Source organism: Vanessa atalanta, chromosome 20 (genome assembly GCF_905147765.1).
Source record: "Vanessa atalanta chromosome 20, ilVanAtal1.2, whole genome shotgun sequence".
NCBI classification, from domain to species: Eukaryota; Metazoa; Arthropoda; class Insecta; order Lepidoptera; family Nymphalidae; genus Vanessa; species Vanessa atalanta.
In genome coordinates, this window is record NC_061890.1 from 5,473,628 (window position 1) to 5,493,190 (window position 19,563).

At 32.7% G+C, this 19,563-nt stretch overlaps 1 protein-coding gene across 2 annotated transcripts in view; it reads right to left on the bottom strand.

The window, feature by feature from the left end:
• Positions 1–3,020: 3,020 nt before the first annotated feature.
• The window catches only part of LOC125071735 (jmjC domain-containing histone demethylation protein 1), a 29,660-nt gene continuing 13,117 nt past the window's right edge, over positions 3,021–19,563 (bottom strand). Inside the window, exons 3-21 of one of the 2 annotated variants that reach the window (XM_047682088.1) lie at positions 15,309–15,420; positions 14,413–14,577; positions 13,585–13,720; positions 13,320–13,447; positions 12,980–13,129; positions 12,639–12,818; positions 11,971–12,130; positions 11,656–11,785; positions 11,368–11,491; positions 11,019–11,100; positions 10,650–10,804; positions 10,186–10,278; positions 9,463–9,565; positions 9,088–9,263; positions 8,428–8,595; positions 7,473–7,609; positions 6,704–6,992; positions 6,362–6,528; positions 3,021–6,135 (exon numbers count right to left, since the gene is read on the bottom strand). In XM_047682088.1, coding sequence (XP_047538044.1) covers positions 6,018–6,135; positions 6,362–6,528; positions 6,704–6,992; positions 7,473–7,609; positions 8,428–8,595; positions 9,088–9,263; positions 9,463–9,565; positions 10,186–10,278; positions 10,650–10,804; positions 11,019–11,100; positions 11,368–11,491; positions 11,656–11,785; positions 11,971–12,130; positions 12,639–12,818; positions 12,980–13,129; positions 13,320–13,447; positions 13,585–13,720; positions 14,413–14,577; positions 15,309–15,420 — 2,773 coding nt within the window. In that variant the 3' untranslated portion in view covers positions 3,021–6,017. Of the gene's footprint in view, positions 6,136–6,361; positions 6,529–6,703; positions 6,993–7,472; positions 7,610–8,427; positions 8,596–9,087; positions 9,264–9,462; positions 9,566–10,185; positions 10,279–10,649; positions 10,805–11,009; positions 11,101–11,367; positions 11,492–11,655; positions 11,786–11,970; positions 12,131–12,638; positions 12,819–12,979; positions 13,130–13,319; positions 13,448–13,584; positions 13,721–14,412; positions 14,578–15,308; positions 15,421–19,563 lie in introns of both variants that reach the window. The other variant, XM_047682087.1, reaches the window with a different exon arrangement.

Sequence of the window (19,563 nt, forward strand, 5' to 3'; positions counted from 1 at the left end):
TTCCCGATTCCCAAATATATGTGAATGATATATTAAATTGAATTTCTTGCATATTTAGTAAACACGTCATATAAAAGTAAACTATTTAAATACAATTATGATTGTATAAAATAGTTCCCGATTCCCAAATATATGTGAATGATATATTAAATTGAATTTCTTGCATATTTAGTAAACACGTCATATAAAAGTAAACTATTTAAATACAATCATAATTGTATTTAAATAGTTTTAAGTCCACTTTTTATTGCAAACTGCTATTGTGAGTAATTAAAATATTATATAAAAAATAATATATATTATATCGTTCAAAGCTTTGGGTGGGGTAACTCAGCGCTTTTGGGGAATTAAAATTCTCAAATGCACGCTCAATAACAACGAAAAAGCACTAAATCTAGAAAACCCTAAAACGGCAGCATTCCTTAGGTACTAATAATGAAAGCATTATAATATTTTATTATGAAAATATACATTTTTTCAATTTAAAAACACCATAAAAATTCACATTAAAATTAATTGAGATGTAAAATTATTTTTCGCCGTCTTATCTTTTGCCGTGAAGGAACTTTTTTCTTCGCCTCATTTGCAATTGAAGCCAGTCTCTGACCTTTAAATCCACACTATTTGACTCATTCGCCAAATCTTCTGGGGACAAAGCGGGAGTGTTAACTCTGAAACATTTTCTATTCTGTCTCGTTCATCCTCTTGCAACTTAGCATGCTTCGATCTCGCTCGTCGTTATAGCCTCCATTATTCCCGGGACACGTTTATTTTTCATTTCTTAAGGGGCGAAGAAAATAATTTTCCGTGAGCTTTGAACCCGCTGCGGGGAAAAATAGGTATTTGGAAAATGTAATTGGATTCTCGACTAATCTCAACGCCTCTCGTTTCTTGAGGGGAGAGTGCGTGTTGAAAAAGAAATACCTATTTACTTACTCTCCAGAACTTATTTAAATTATGTTTTAAAAATATAATATAGGTATTAAAAAATTGCCTAAATAACATACTAAGTACCTATGTTATATTATTTTTACATATAAACTAGGTACTAATGTTATTGTACCTACTATCATCATCATTACATAGTATAAAACAAAGTCGCTTTCCGCTGTCTGTCCCTATGTATACTTAGATCTTTAAAATTACACAACGGATTTTGATGCGGTTTTTTTAATATATGGAATGATTCGAGAGGAAGGTTTGTATGTATAATACATGCACAATATAGTAGAGACACACTGATAATTTTAGAGAAATTCTGTAGTATATTTAGTATCAGCATTGCACCCGTGCGAAGCCGGGCCGGGTCGCTAGTTAATTATAAATAATACATTACAAATAATAAAGTCGTGGCATCTAATGTAAATTTTTATATAGGTACACCTATGTATTTATAATTATAATAATCTAAGTATAATTCTTTCATGACCTGCTGTTTCGTATTAAAATATTTCATTTTGATGATTTATCGAAAGTCATAAACATAAATATACTTAAATATTAATTCTAACATTTGATTCAAGTGAGGTTTATTATAAACGAGACTTTAGATTTAATTAATTAAAAAAGTTCATTAGTTCAATTAATCGTTCTTTTCAATAAAAACCCCATTGGCATTTTGACGGATTTTATTTACATGAAATTAAAACTTATAACTTATTAAACTTAAAAGTATTGTTTATTTTTTTTATATTATATTAATAAAACAAGAAACATAACATAAATATCAAGAGTTGTTGAAATTATATTATGGTTTCCCGTATTTACAAAAGCTACAACTGGTAGATTTTTATCATCGATAATATACAGGCAGATTACAAGAAAAAAGCGAGCAAGCCGGCAACCATTAGCCTTTACTAAAAGACCCTGAGACCAATAAAACACGCAAGTTACTTAGAGAAAATTCGTAAAAGTTTAAATTCAGGTTATCATAAAAAATATATTAATTGGATTCGAGATAAACATTGTTAAATGTAAGGAATGGTTCACATGTAAAAAATAGAAGGCAGACAGAGCGCTGCATTTTCAAAATTGAGGGAGCTGATCGCATTAAGTGCGATATGACCATTCCTAAGCTATCTTTTTACAACTTCTTCTACAGACGAATCGAATTTTGATACTGTACCAAAAATAAGATCTATACTGAAATAAAATGTTTCAGTAAATACGACTACAGAAGTAACTTGGATCTACGAAGTTGACAGTTCTACACAACCATCATTCACAAAGCACGAAAAACCATTGGAGCTCTCTCCGATCATCTAGTCTGATGAGCTATTAATAACAATGAACATTTTATTTAAAATTAAATCAAAACTAATTTCTAAAGTTTTCTTAACATTTAAAAGTTTAAAAAAAAAAGTGAATAATACACAATCAATGTGTATTATACAAACCTTGAAAATAAAACAAGATAACATTAGTTAGCTTAACAAATAATTTTTTTAATTGCTTGTATTTATGTTATCAGCAATTTCACGCAAAACAAAGCCGAATAAACTCGACCAGACCAGAGATTTTATCCCTCCCTAGTTTAAATTAATGATACATAAAATATATGTAATAAAGTTTATATTACTATGTAAAAGATAATTATAAATACTATTTTTTATGAACTATTCATGTGATGCTGATGATGTCCTAACTGATTTCGACCACGGCGACAAATCTCAAGAGAAAGTTAAGTCTCAATTTACGTAGGACATTATATTATAGTACACAGAGTGTGCTCAAACACACGTGCACTCTCTAATCCCTATCTCTAACAAGCCGATGGCACGGCAAATCCGACTGAAGTTTAGCCGCACACTGTGCGGAGTTACTGAAAATCCTAAAAACTTTTTACCGACCCGATTTTGGGTTTGAATCCAGGACCTGCGGCCTTATATCTAGTCACTAGAGTTACGAGGTAGTCAACTTTAAATTTACTATTAACACTGAATTTAAGAATGTTATGTTACCTACTCTTATAGGTTCTCGATTGGTATTCTATAAAAATAGGACAAATAATACCAGTAAACTTCAATGTAAATATTTATTTCAAATACTATAAGTGCTTATGGTAACCAATGATACAATGTTACGATTCTTAAACCATCAAATTCACATAACATCGTTTATCATAGAGCTAGACCTAGTCGTAATATCACCATCTCTGCGCAGTGTTGCCAGCCTGCGGGCCTAGCCAGTACAAAACAAAGTCTTTCTTCTTAAATTCCACTCTTAAAAAACTATATAATATCTATGTTACATTTGATAAGTATTAATTTTATGAAATCATCAACTTTATCGTTTATTTGATTTCAAAAAGCAACTTTTTTGTGATTAATGATAATAATATTTATTTATTATACATTTATTTTATGTTTTTCTAATGGTTTATACACAGAGGCACACGATGCTTACATCTAATCATTTATCCATAGAGCCTATAATTTACCAAGTGACACTTGGAATAATGTACATAAAAAATAGACTTGGATTTTTTTTTCATAGTAACAAGATATTGAAATTAAAAACATTTAAACAAATACTTTCCCTGTTTTTAAATTTACTATTAAGATTCACCACGTTTACTTTTTGTGTACATTAATACTAATAATAATCAAAGTCGTAAAGGATACTTTTACTAAACTAATACTATAGGCGGCCCTCCGACCTCGCATACTGTGACCAGAGTCGGTTAACTTATAGACTATCATTATTCATTGATGTATTTTACCTCTTTTTTTCACAACGAAAAATTTTTAATAGACAATGAGTTAATTTTCACAATTCGACTATTATTGGATCTGATGATATGAAATAATAATAACTATTTACAATACATTAAAATTTATATTTGATTTTTAAATTTAATTACAAATTTACACAATTTTTGTTATAAATTCGTCGGATGAATTACATTTTCGATAACATTTCTTTTTATTCATAATATAAATTTATGATGGTTTTCAACAATTTCCATAGCCTCAAATATTTTGAAATAAAACGACAAACATTGGTCACTATTAGAGCTATTTATAACAACGACCTAAATCTAATAAGCGACTAGAACTAAAAAGAATACAAGCAATTTTAAATTGTCATGAAACTAAAATATACGCTTCGTGTTTTTAAGTGCAGTAATAAATATTTTTTTATATTTACACATGTATAATTATTTTAACGCCAGTTACTAAGTATTGATATTTTAATGTCAACAAAAACTCATATGACCCAACTCTAGATAATATAAACATTCACTTCAAGAATATGAAAACAAAATAAAACTATTCCTATACGTGCGGGCAAAATAAAATAATTTTAAAAATAGCCTTTACAGTTGATATTTTCAACGTTATTTGATATAATAACTGCCTTACTGATGATAGTTGTATTGTGAATATTTATACAGCAATTTCTCTCTTTCCGTCAACATTAATTTGACAATGGAAAGAAGATAAAATATTACATATGTATAATAAGAATCAAATATACTATTCATATACAACATTTACTAATAAGGCGTTAGTATATACAAATTTATGTAATACTATGAAATGAAACTAAGACAAACATCGAATTCACACCAAAATTGGGTCAAAGATTTAAATGTAAATGTGCAATCTTGCTATTACTTGTCTCTTAGATTTTTTTTTTACACAAAAAAAAATTAAATAATTGAAAATAATATATATTTAATGTATTCAATTGCCACCTTTTCGGAAGAGGGTACATAAAAATAACAATAAAATATATACCAATGCAACAGCATGCAATAAAATTATAATTTTTAACTTTCAATATGTCATTTAGATTGAAAAGTAACTATTTTAGGCGTAATTCTTTCATGGGTTATATTTACGTCTTAGATACATGAAAGGATCATACTAATATTTATTTTTAATGAATTACTTAAAGAAATAACATAACTCAATTATAACTCAAGCAATACAAAAATTAGCTGTGATTGTAAATTCAAAGAAAGATATCTATGATGTTACACTGCACTCAATTCCCTTCCTCCCATAAACAAATGCAAATAAAATGTGTCCCTATGTGTAAAAATAATATTTATGGTACATATTATTTTTACTGTTTATCCTGTCTAAACTTCGATGGTACATACAAATTGTATTGAAATTTGCTAAAAATTAACAAGAGACAATCCTATTTTATCTTATGGTAATTTCGAACAGAGTGAGAATAACGAGTATTTTTTTAGACATTAGAAATAAAACATAGTAGTATTCATTGTAAATTCAAGAAAAGAATGCATGCAGCTGTTTATTTATTATATCTACTATTTGGTTTCGTATGATTGGTTGCATATAGGCATAGCTATTAACTTATGGGATCAACGAAGCTCGAAAACTCGAAATATATAGAATCCATTGTCAAAACACATATAAAATATACTGGTAAGTAATCAGTATGAAATCGGAAGAACGAAACCTAGCACTAGCTATGCCCTATGGAAGAAAATTGATAAACCTCTGAGATACTACATTGCTATTCACTATTTACAAGACTAAATCAGAGTTTCCGGGGACCTATCTAAAACTATATTATTTTAAATTATCACTTCCAACACTTAACATCAAACAAGTCTTTTTCTGTCATTACATTTCACAAAATACATGTTGATAGCATAGACCTAATTTGATATGTGCGAAATGTTAATGACATAAAATGAATACATAAAATGTTAACTTACAGCGATTACTTTCTTTTTTGGCAAATAGTCAATGTGATAAAATTTCTTGATGAAATAAGATACATATAGAGAAATGTTAAAACTAATAACATTACTAACCTCTACGGATAATATCTTAGTATATATTTCTTTGAGATACAAAACAGTAATGTAAACTCAAAGTTGTATTTTATACTGCTAATATATTGAATGGTTAGCGTTAGGCTGACTTAGCTATGCCACCAACACATCACTATCCTATATCACTTTTCGTTCACTCATTTTCTTGCGGTTCACTCAATACTTCTTCTTCCGCCGGTTCGGCGGACTCCGCCTCGCATCAGGTGTTCCTGAGCTCCACTAACTTGACATCCTTAACGTGTAAGTTATGTTTTGATTTAGCGGCGAATTTGATTACTGCTTGCGTTGACACGAGAGGGACGTGTCGTAGATCCAATCTAGAAATAATTTTTATAAAATATTAGTCATCAGCCGTATTATTCTGTATACATCAAACTGTGTGCTAAATGCACACAGTTTGATGTATAAAAATGATATAATCAAAAAATTTTAGTTTATATTTTCATTATGAAAATAAAATTAATTCAGCAATTTTCAGCAACACCGAAAAAAGGTGTAAGGCGGTCGGTACGTAGGTTAGACTAGTAGGATGGAGTTCGTTACCTGACGAGGTTGGGACACCTAGCGAGGTGGTCGAGCGCGGCCTCGGTGAGCAGCCGGCAGCCGGCGAGCGACAGGCGCTGCAGGCCGTGGTGCGCCAGCTGCGCCGCGCCCGCGTCCGTTAGCCGCGCGCAAGACGACGCATCCAGCTCGCACAGCTTCGGTAAAGCCTGAAGAGTAGATCAAAGGCCTTCGTTGATATTATGATTTAACGCAGCGTAGCGGGAAGGTGGACCGATCAAATTAGACAGACCCGACTAGATGCAGGCCATCATAATCGTCATCAACTACCGGTATATTAGTTCTTCATATCAAAAAAATAAAACAAATATTGGTACTACTGACCTGAACTATGTATAACATAGCGACATCTGTGATGTCCGTTCCAGGAAGACGTAGTACAGCTAACGCCGCGAGCCTCGATGGTTCAGTGCCCGATCTAGCTCCACCACCGGGTCTCGAATTCTCTGGAGGAGCGAGGATTCCCCGCAATTTGGCATCATCTAAGCATCTCGCGAAAGACAAGTCCAATGCTGTGAGTGGCGGACATGAACTTGATCGAAGTGCCAGTGCAGCTTCAGCTGGTGAACCCGCTAGGGATAGAGATCGAAGCGCTGGAAGACGCGCGAGTAACCTGGAGAGTAAAAGTAAACATATTTATAAAATAATTTCAATAATGACCATCAGGCAGAATCTGATTTCGGCCACTGTGATTTCTTTCAGTGGAGACTGGCTTCAGTGCAAGCCATATAATAATTAATATATATATATTTGTGGGTAAACACGGGTCATTGATATCATAAATCAGAAACAATCGCAGAGTTAGGGCCAACGGTTTTACGTGTTTTTCGAAAACGCTTCCGTTTTAAATAAACAGAATCAATTTCCAAACTCAGGGTTACTTTTGAGTATTTATTGACAGCAGAACCAAATTGACGAAATCCCAAATTTGAATATGAACAATGGGACATTTAGTCTTATAATCAAGTAATTTTTGTTTGAATATTTGGCTTAGCTTGTTCTTAAAAGTGATGATGATTAATTTCAAAGATTTTTTTTAGGTGTTGCTCTCTTGAAACTGAATTATATATGTAAAAAAAATATAATAACTAACCAAGCTAGTTGCCGCCTTGCTAGATGACACCATTCAAGGCCCAGACTGAGAGGCTGCCGACGCGCGATGCCCGCCAGCTGCGCAGCCGACACGCGCACTTGCACGAACGACATACTGCGCCATAACGACGGATCCATCTGCAAAAAATTAAACAGAAATAATAGAATACAGCTTACGTATAACTATACTAATTAATGTATTACCTGTCTGAAAAAATGTAAGTTATTAGTATATAATATGTGGTAGAGAATGTCTGCCGATGGTTATACTTGTGTCAAATAATTAGAAACGATTCACGTTGAAACTATTTTTATGGAGAAAATGGAACTATTTTACTTTTGCAAATATTTCTGTCATTTGTTTAAACTTTATACTTGATACATACAAGTACAGCATAATAACCAGTTTAAAAAACTCTGCTCATTCAGTTACAACGGTTTCTGTGTTTAAAAAATCCTTGCTCACTTTCCTATTTATAGCTAGAAGAATTTAAGTAGTTATTTATAAAACAAGTAAACAACACGACAATGCAATTTATAAAATTTTAAGACTATATTTCTGAAATATTACTACTGAAACAAATTGCAAGCCTCATCATTGTGAGAAATGGCCATTCTTCAAAATATGTGACAATATTGTAAACAATTTGAAGTACTTTTTAATTTGTCAACATTAATTTACATTATTCGTCTATCAATAAAGCAAACAACTTAGCATAATTTTGAAGTTATCCAAAGTTAAAATCAGCCTAATGTTAAGAAGTTATTACTTTTTTAAGAATGAATCATTATTACTAATTATTTGACAAATAAACTGAGTGCAAAGTTTAGTTAGCTGTTTGCCAAAAACCGGTAATTAAAGTTCTTAAATTATTTAACAACAGATTTCATCATTTAGACAACACTACTGATAATATATATTTATGTGAGTATAAACAACAAACTGTAGAACTTACCGAGTACTCAGCCCATGCTTTGCAAACAAGCGCGCAAGTGGCAAGCTCGTGGGGCGTCAATTTAGCAAACACACACAACATTGCTTCGCGATCTAGCCACGGCGAGCCGCTTGAGGATGTAAACTGCAACGGAGCTGGTCGAACTGGATATAAAGGCTTCTTTAACGCCTGGAAATAGTCAATTGTTGCTTTTAGAAAAATATGTACATTTCCTACTTATACAAAGCCCTAATAATCTCATGTGTCATTTATAAATATTACGAAGATGTTAATTGCTTTAATTATTATTTTAATGCGTCGTATATATGTACATTCTCCCATGCCTAGCTGGTAAGTTATAAACAGAATGATAAAAATCAAAAATTGTTAGTACCAATTGTCAGCTTTTTCGAGTACGACGCGAGTGAGTCATCGGAGTTCACGACGTATTCTTTAGATAGATCAATACTTGCTTAACTTTTTTAAGTGACGATTCAAGTGGTTTGTTAGCAAAAATAATAATTTGACTGTAGAAGATATAGATGAAGAATTATTAATATTTTATCATCACTACATGTTTTATACTACGTCTCTAGAAATTTCAAATCTCAAACGTCAACATACATTCGCAAATAATAATTAAATTCAATCAAATCGTATGCCTTCGATTATGCCGCTCACCTTAGCTGAGTGATGTGTGAGTTGCAGCGCAAGGTGTGCCCGCAGAGCTTGTTTCTTGGGCGCTTCATCCTCGTCGCTGGGTCTCCTTTTCTTAGCGACTGGCTCCCACTCGCCCTCGCGTTCTCCCTCTCCAACGGTACCACCTTCAGCATTCCGTTCCTCCTCATTTTTTATTTCTGTCCATAATATCACAAGTCATTGTTAACTGTGTTACTTTAATCATTTCATCTTTTGTCCGAAACACAACTCGTAATGTTTTTTGATATAAATGTATTGAACGTTAATAATTTACCTCTAAATCATTATGAATACGGAAAACATATTTAGCTAACGAAAAGACAACAAATACATTTCTATACATTTTCTAAGGCTTACCATCTTCTGTCTTTATGATATCAACACCTTCAGGTTTGCTCTCAGTGTCTGAACCAACTTCTGACTTAACAGTGATTAACGGTGGAGGCGCCGGTAACTTATTCTGCAAGTAATTAAATTTTACTTTATTAGAGGATTTTACAGATATTAACACTGTAATTCGACCTTGTTTTAACACAGCAAAAATCAAAAGTATTACAGCGAACCTTGTTTTTTTTTTATATTAAATAACCTATCTAACCAAACAACATCATTTTCAAATAAAATCACAGACCCTTTTATATCAAATTTAAAACTTTGCTTGTTGAGATATTTTTTTCTAAATGAAAATCATTGTTTGACAATTTTATTATTGCTGTATAAAGAGGTGTTAATATGTTACCTTAGGCAAAATAATAGCAATATTATATTAATTCAAACTGAAATCGCCTTATATTTGCCAATTTCAGTGAGTCTCAAATGTATGACTTTCAAAAACCAAGGGAAATAGATTATAACGAAATAGGTAAAACTACCAGCAACCCATTAAAAAGCAGAAATATTGTTTATGCCAGAAGGCTAGCATGGTACGGTAAATATTTAGACACTGATAATAATTCTTTTCATTTTTGTCTTTTAGTCCGATAATTTACGTAAAACGTTAACGCAAATTAACAACTTTGGTACTACTAAGACAAACATATAATAGCTTAATTTCGATTAGGACGTGTTTTTTCCACTCACTTTGTTGTTGTATTGGCTCAATTGACACGCATCCGAACCCACGCTCATCCGACGCAGGTCTGACGACTTCTGACGCGCACGGAAGTGCCGCGGCTGAATAAAAAACAGTATATTATCTTCTTGGCACAAATAGATTCTCATTTACGCAATAAAAATAATTATAATATTATTTGTAATTATAATAAATTATAATATCTTATATATAATATTCGAATCTTAAAGAAAAAGTCAAAATTGTAATTAAATGATTATGATCGATTCAGCAGCCTACAAATATCAGCACCTTGCGGCAAACGAATACTTACCGAAAAAACTAACTGTTTTTATATTTCTCTCATTTCAGATGCAGACGCAATTATGGGCATTTGAAATACAATTAAATCTACTGAGGCATATTGGAGAATATGAAGGGTTCTACTTGCTATTGGTCAAATGGTAATAAGATGGCATATTAAAAGACTAACCTTATAGTCGTGGTTAAGGCCCATTGTTGTACATGTTGGGCATTCCCATGAATTCGGTAAATCCTCGTTGATCTGTCCACCGGGAGGCACGCAAGCTGGGTGCACGATACTGTAGCATACTGAACACTCACGGAGCGATGAAGGACCGTTCCGACCTGGAAGAACGTTAGCGTTATAAATATATATTTGCGCAATGAGAAAAATAATAACGGAACGTAATAAAAAATTGTAAATCATGTACGTGTATTTAGTATTTTATGCTGGGATTGCTGGTTAGAGGATAAAATATATCTCAAATTAATTTAGCAATTACTAATAAATAAAATCAACAACGATATTTTTAAAAGACCATCATTTTACCCGAGTTACCCTTAGCCTGTGGCGCGACGGGTGTCTGCATCCAGCCATCAAGATGACAAACTGCACAAGATGCAGTAACGGGCAACATGGGCTAAAAACAAAAAAAAAGTATTATTAGGAATAATATATCAATTTTGAATGGAATTATATTATCAAAGTAAATATCTTCTATGGTAAAGATAAACCTACATTTTTCAACATTATGCCGGAAAGTTTAATTAATCAATATCTTGCTTTCAGTGGTTTCCCTGTCATAAACTTATCATGGACACCACTAAAAGCAAGATATGGACACAATATATCTCTTAATTACTCCAATATCTTTACTCCACTATAGGAGTATATATGAAAAACTAACCTGCAGACACTGACGCATGATGCATGTCTGTTTGGCACGACCGAGTCCACCGAACTTGACCATGTCGTGACAGAACACACAGTCGCCGCAGTCCGTGCGCTGACACGCTTCACACTTCTTGCATCTGAAATAGAAATAAAACCAATATTTCATCTCATTATCTAACCGGGCTCGTGCTAGTAGGAGGGAAGCGGCTAGAAATGAATAAAATAATAGATTAGGATCCTACAATTAATTTACATTGGTAAGACTACATAACACTGGTATTGTAAAAATGTCGTATATTACCTCGTGCGCCTGCGCCGGGGCGCGCTGTTGGCGTGGTCGGGGCGCGGCCGGGCCGGCCCGCCGCGGTGGCCGCCGCGCCCGCCGCGCCCGCTCGACTGTCGCCGCTCGCCTGTGACTGACTCGTCCGGCCCTGGCGAAGTGTAACAGTATCAAGTTAATTGTAGTCGTTAAAATATTTTAAATTTAGAAATAAAAAAAAACCGTTACTTTTTCTTATCACTTGATTGAATGCTCATATTTTTCGGGTAAATAACGATGCTCATTTTGATGTTTATATTGTAATGATTTTATTAAATAAAATTCTTTGTAATTTACCTTTCAGCACGGGCACACCGGTGACCGCCAAGTTTTGTTTGTCATGCCTGTGCTGTTCCACCAGCGTCCGTACATCGCGAACGAGCGCAATCGGATCCGTAAGTAGTTCCGGCACTGACTTACGAGCTGCGGGCAGCTGGTGAAGATACACAACTATCGCCTGAAAAGTTATGAAAATATTTGCTATTATCATCATAATATTAAAATTAGAAAACTTTACGCTGGATAAACAAATATTATGTATTTAAGCACTGTTGTTCTTCTCGCTAAGACATATAAGCGTTATCTTTATCACGGATCTGTGATCACCATAATATAATCAATACTTAATATTGTGTTTATTTTGATATAATTCCGCTGGTAGCTAAAAATCAATGAAGATTAAATTTATGATGTAGACCAACTTAAACGATATGATCCTCATTACCAATGACTCCCGCCTATTTGTTCCGTATATAATTCATTAAAGTTGGTACCACGTATGGTCGCAGTTCGCCTTTTTTTTGACAAAATTAAAAAAATAAACTCGAATAGTGTTACTTCGGTGCGCTCCTATTGTAAAAAAAACCAAAAAACATTACTACTTCGGACCTTCTCGTATTAATATGAAAAAACTGGATTATCCGATGTATTCCTAGCAATAACAGTACCCGGTGGCGGTGAGGTACCTTGAGGCCGTGCAGTTCGTTCTGCGTGAGGTGCACGTGGTCCTTGGGCGTGGGCGGCGGCGCGGGCAGCACGTGCCCCTCGGCCGCGAGGTGCGAGCGGCCCAGCAGCGCGCTCACGTAGCGGTCCAGCACGTACCACAGCATCTCCGTGAAGAAGGGGTACCGGAACTTTTGAGGCACCTGACATTTTTGTATGTTGTTTTAATTTGGTGTTTTTCTTTATTAAATTATATTATGAAAACGTTTGACTAGGCAGCGAGTATTGATATTTTAGGGTAAATATTAAAACAATACAAGTTGTTGTGTACAATTCTTCAAAAATATATTTGTATCAAAATTACCTTAGTAACGTCTTCAACTTGAGCAATTTTGAGTTGCTTCTCTATCCCAAATTGGTGTAGGAAGTTACCGCCAAAGACGAGCGAGTCGCTCGGTGTGTACACAGCGTGAATCCAACCGGTTGGGATGAAAAATGTGTAACCGGCTTGCAGCTGTGAAACAAAAAATAATAATCACTTGCATTCGCTATACTAGTTACAAAATAACTTTTAAACCTATCTTAGATGATCAAACGGGTAAAATATAAGTTTTATTGACCAGTTAAAAAGTCAAAACATCTCAGACTCATATTTTATGATTTGAACGAAACATTGAGGATTAAATTTGGAAATAAATACTTACATGAACTCTAATGCATTTTTCAACTGTATCTCCAAAGAACACGTCAGATTGTTTGCCAGAGAGAACCCATTTTTCATACAGTTGAAGATTCTTTTCAGTCGGCGGAATGAGCCAGAAAACTTTTGCACCTAAAAAAGTAAAAAAATAAATTAATTAAATTAATATTTATTTCTACATTTCAATTAGTTATGAATTTTCATAGATTATAAATTATTATTATATAGATATATACTATAGATTATACAAAAAAAGTTATTAAAGTTACCTCTTAGAATGTGGTACCAAACTGATGTGCCACCAAAGTCAATATGGAAATCAGTGTAGCAACCCTTTACTGACATTAGACAATACTTCTGCACCTTCGGATACATCATGTCGTCTAGAGCATTGGTAGATTCAGTCTGGAAAGAAAGAATATTACATATATTAATCATAGTCACTGGCTTTATAACATTATATACATAAATATTTTCCATACATTTGGCGTCAACGTTAGTCTAAAGACCCAAGAAAACAATAACCCACCAGACCCAAGATAACAATAAGCAGTAATTAGTAAGACTAATGAGATTTGGAATATTCCAGTATTAAAGTACCAAAGTATATACAGTCTATTGCAATCGAAGAAGGAATTATCATAAACAAACCTTAGAATTACGTATTCGATGCGATTTGCTCATAGCTCAGCTATATTGTGCGATACTAACAGTTTCTGATTAATATACGTTTACTTATAATACAACAGTACTCTACTTAACTACTTATAACAATTTAGTCGACGTTCAAAACGCCATTTTTTCGCGAATCCATAGTGAATATCATAGATAATTCAAGCTCTCGACCAATGACATGGCATCAATTCGATGTTAAATGCAGTTTATTTGACTTTTGTGCGCATGTGGTTGGAATAGACTTTATTTTACAATATATATTTACTAATTTATAATAGCAATATCTACGTCTTATCTCAACAAGTTATAGTTACTAATTAATAATAATAGATCCAGGTCAATCAACAAATACTAGGACATAATACTCTATATTTAAAATACTTTTAATAGATCGTCTTATAATTCAATTTACTGTTGCGTACCTGTTGGTCTTTTAAGTGACGAGGCCAAACAGTGTCCACCCAGTCGATCAGACGCACGATGCGAGGCGCCTGCACGTAATTCTCGAGGCGAGTGTGGGAGAACTCCAGCGAGATCACGTTCAGCAGCCTCTCTTTGTTGGCGTCATCGTAGTATCGTTGCCAATCCTAAAACATTATAAAAAAAATTGACAAAGTATACAATACATTCTAGAATATCAGATTTTTATTATGATTGGAATATTTATTGACTGAATATACACTAATATTGTAAATGCAAAATGAACTCTGCACGTGAACTATGAACGTTTTCACGGACAATCAATTAGACGGAATTTGATGAAATTCGATATAAAGCAAGCTTTGAACCCCAAGAAAGGACATAGGCAACTTTTTTATGCCTAACGCCTGAAACATGAGCGAAGCCGCCGAGCCGCGGCGACAACTAGTGTTTGGATAAATAATATATACCTTTGTTATTGTATTAGTATATTATGAGTGCAATTAATTTATTTAGTTAGAGATTTATACAAGTCCCTTTGTATATGTACAACGTTGACAGAGTATTTAAATAACCGTTTTACTGCTATTTTAAATTGACCTTAACTTAATAAAACCAAAGCATGAATCCAGAATGTTCGTTTGTATGAACACTATCGCGTATTTTTGGTATTTGGTTGTAAGTCAAAATTAACACAACTGGGTAGTTATTAGTCTTAACGGGTGGTGTAGTTATATAATATATTTCACTACATAATCCCTACATAGATAAAATAAATTAAGCCGCAATAAAAAAATGTTTTTTTACAAAAAAGAAGTTCTTAGCACTTTGTACGTGGTTTGCTGAGATATTAAAAAAAATATATATTAATACAATTTTGTTTGAAATCTTTCAGTACCTTCATAGTCATCTCAATGTTTTTCTGTGTGTTTACATCCATAACGTCGAGAAGGCGCCGAGAGCCGACGCACATGCGCACATCGTTCACCGTGAAGTTGCTGGTCGGTACCCTGCAAACAAAGAAAAAAAATATTTCAAATTTGCTAATATACCATTCTACCCTTATATTACAATTTACAAAATCTTTTATAAACTTCATTCAAATAAATATAATATGAAGCGAGTATTAATATTTATACATCATTTAGTTTAAAGCGTCTCTTCACAGTTTACACCAAGCGCTCACGTTAGTAGCGCTCTCTCGGTGTTCGAGGTGAGACGTATACAAAGTTTTCATTAGGACTTCCGAGCCAAACCCCGCAACAGATTAACAATTTACCGCAAGATGAAATATTTTATTATCAATCAATAGAATTTTAACACGTAATAACGAAAATTTAAACCAATCACTGTAGAATGTGCATAAGTATGTTGCGATAAAGAATTCGACGTTTATTTTAGTTTCAACGGCGATCATTTTTATTAGGCTTTTACGTTAAGGCAGTTTTCATAATATGCACAACGAAATACCTATGATGAATATTATGACATCTCTGAAACTATAGGACATTTACTCCTTTTAAGAACGAATTTTTGGGTTAACCATACGAAGTCGGGACAGAGATTTAGTATGTAATATAATATTATAATAACGTAGAATTTTATGTTTTAAATAATTACGATGATGATTATGATTGGTATAGCACAAAACATTTTGTACAATTGACTTTTAAGTTACATAGAGCCGACGGAGCACAATGAAACGCTGAAGTGAATTTAATTAATGAGATTTAAGGTATACAAAATCCTTTACTTGTTTATAAGGTAAACAGTTTGAAATAACCGGATCCTGATGGTAAACATTCTGATATTTGTTACTTCCTTACGCCCTTTTGGACTTTAAGGACACTTAACGAACGACCCAGTTTCCAGACGTTTTTTTACCGCGCAACTTACGTCTCATTAACCATGATAATTGAAAAATCGTTTATATGACGATTTTAAATTATAAAAAAGACATGATTTGATGACTAAATAAGGTCATTAATCTTATCATTTCGTTAGTATCGGAAATCGGACGAGCGAATATTTAAATGGATGGTAAATAGCTTCAGGGACACTCTAAGTCTAATCAGACTTCTAAATGATGAGTGAGTGGCTCCCACTCCGACGAGCCAGCATAAATCCCTTCCTAAATAAAAAAGTTACTGTTACCTACAAACTAAACAAAAACAATTTGTCTCACTCGTAAACTAAACCTACACCGCGCTTCGCTGTATCTTATTGGTAGACAATTTTCTTTGAACACGATAAGCATAAATTTAGGTGGTAAATTTAAATGGCCCACATTAATAATGGCTTCATTATTATTTATCTTTCATGTATTTAAATTGATTATTAAAAGATTACGTAATCACAGCTAATGTTTAATTAATCATCTCCAGAACCTTATATAACTTATTAACTGGCTGTTTTTTTTTTAATTTTACCCATCTTTCATTTTAATTTGATAACTTTATTTAGTTAGTTTAATAATCCTGACGTCCTATAGAAACGCCACTTAACAGATCAAATCTAAAACAAACACTACCTTCAGACAGTTCAACAACAATTATCATCAAAATCGGTGCAGCTGTTTATGAAAAATTTACATCCATACATACAGAAGAATGATAGACATAATTATATATATCAAGCTAATAATTGCTTTTTACGAAATGAGGATTGTATGTGTATGAAGTTACACTTACGTGAAAAAAACAATCAATAAATCTATAAATACGCAATATAGTTTTTCCACGGACTGTTCTTGATCAATTTAGTAGTAGTAGCGTTGAATTTTACTTCTAAGTTTCGTTTTACCTCGTACAGGTATAAATGCACTTCCACTTTCAATCATGTTTCACGGAACATGTTGAAACAAGTAAGTATTCCAAATTTAAAATAACTTTTTTTTTTTTATAATCAAATTCGTATTGTGTTATGTATTTATATTTTAAAATATAAATCGTCTCTAAACGAGTCATGTCTGAACAATTCGACCGTTATCGATAAAATATTTCGTTTATTTGATTGGGTTTCTTAGTGGTTTTTTGCATTGAATATATCGGCAAACACAATTTTTGTTCGTCAATCTATCTGTCATGCAACAAGGGAATACAATGAAGACAACACTGCAATGGATTCCCATACTAATGTAGGCAAGTACACAGATTTGCAGCATTCACTTATAAATAATTTAAAGTATTTATTATGTATATATCAAATGTTTATTCATTATATATTTTAAATGCAAATATATAATGTGATTGCTATTGGCCCTCTATTAGCAACCGGTCTGGGAGCACATGGCGTTGCACCTGCTCGGGGTAAAGAGCAATTGCAACTATGCGGTTGCTTTAAATTATATATCCTCTCTTCATATCATAAATGGCTGTGCATGTGTAAAATTGTTTTTATTAATAATATATAAAGTACATGTCGCCCGCGGCTTCGCTCGCGTTCCAGGGTTTGGTCGTCAGGTGTTATCCATAATAAAGTAGCCTATGTTCTTCGTTGGAGTTCAAACTTACTTCATACTAAATTTAAATAAATTCGTATCAGTAGTTTGGTCGTGAAAGAGCAACAGACAGACAGAGTTACTTTCATATTAATAATATTATTATAGATTAGGTTAGAAAATTTAATATTAGTTCTTCTAGTACATATGTAATACGAATAATGACTATCCATATCAATCGTATCATTTTTAATACATAAGGTCGAAATCGATTCAGTGAATGGAAAACGTGAATCTTAACAGGAAATCGCGAGTTCGAATCCAGATTGTTCAACTCAACTTTATTTTCACGCGCTTAATTTGAATATATAATTCATCACGTAGTCGCACTGAAAGTACTATCTAGCTTGTAATAACACTGATTTAAGCTGAATATAATTATTAAGACTGATAATATATATTTTGTCACGAATAAAATTTGCTTGTTAGATTACTTAAGGTATAAAAATATTAAAAAACAGCTATACGGTTGACAATTGTCAAACGTAATGAAATGTAACTTCGTATTCAAAGCTTTAGTTCAACTTATTTGTCATCTCTGTGTATAATATTCGTCAGCGCTGGTAAGTTCGACTTCGTTTTTCGTCGTTCGTTAAGGGAAGGCTATCAACTGATGATGAAACAGTCATATCCGTTATTTTCATAGTAATATATCACATGGCATTATGGGTTATACTAGTATGATAAAAAATTAATTAGTTTGTACCTATTTTTTAAAATACGATATATTAAAATACGCTAATCATAAAGCGGCTTTTGCTATTTTTTAACTTAGTTTTGCAGTTTTAAGTTTATCATAAAATATTATACTGTATTTTATTTTAAGTTGTCAATGAACAAAACCATAAAATAATAATAAGAAGTCGTTAAAAAAACCATATTGCACTGTTAATTTTACGTTTTTTTTTTATTAATTATCGTAATGCTATTAGTTAATTATTAAAAATTGGATACATTTATTATATTTACACATAATCTTGTTAATCCTTTTCGGTATATATTTAGTTTAATAAAAGCTTTTGCAGCTCTTACTACATATTCTGAAGACGCGAATCACTTGTCGCATATCCACCGCACTTAACACATAATGTCTGTCTCTTAATGCGGCCACTCTTTGTAATAATTATCACCATTAATAATTTTATTAAAACAAACAATCCTCGGAATAATTTGTTGATACAAGAATAAAACATTGAAATACATTACCGTTCTAGATAGAATCAGTATGGAAATAAAATCGCGTATTGAGGGGGGCGGTTAAAGGTGATATATGAAATTCTGGTGGATTTGAATGGTGGTGGTTGTTAAAGTTTAACCTTTAAATTAACAGCCAAAATTGTGACAAAGTTGTCCATAATCATTATTTAAGCAAATGTTTATAATAGTGTAAATATATATAATTTCTTTTTTCTTTTATTATCTTGTTTAATCGTTATGTTCCAGTTGTATCTGTATTCTGTACTGATGATTTATGATTGAGATGATTATTCTATTGGTCAGTTTATATATATGATATTTTTATAATGGTAGCTGATTGGTAGATAATTTTCTTTTAACCCGATAAGCATGGTAGCCAGGTTCAAATGGTCTACATTTATGGCTTCATTGTTACTTTTCTCTCAGACAACTGATCTAAGTTTAAGTAATTATCTTC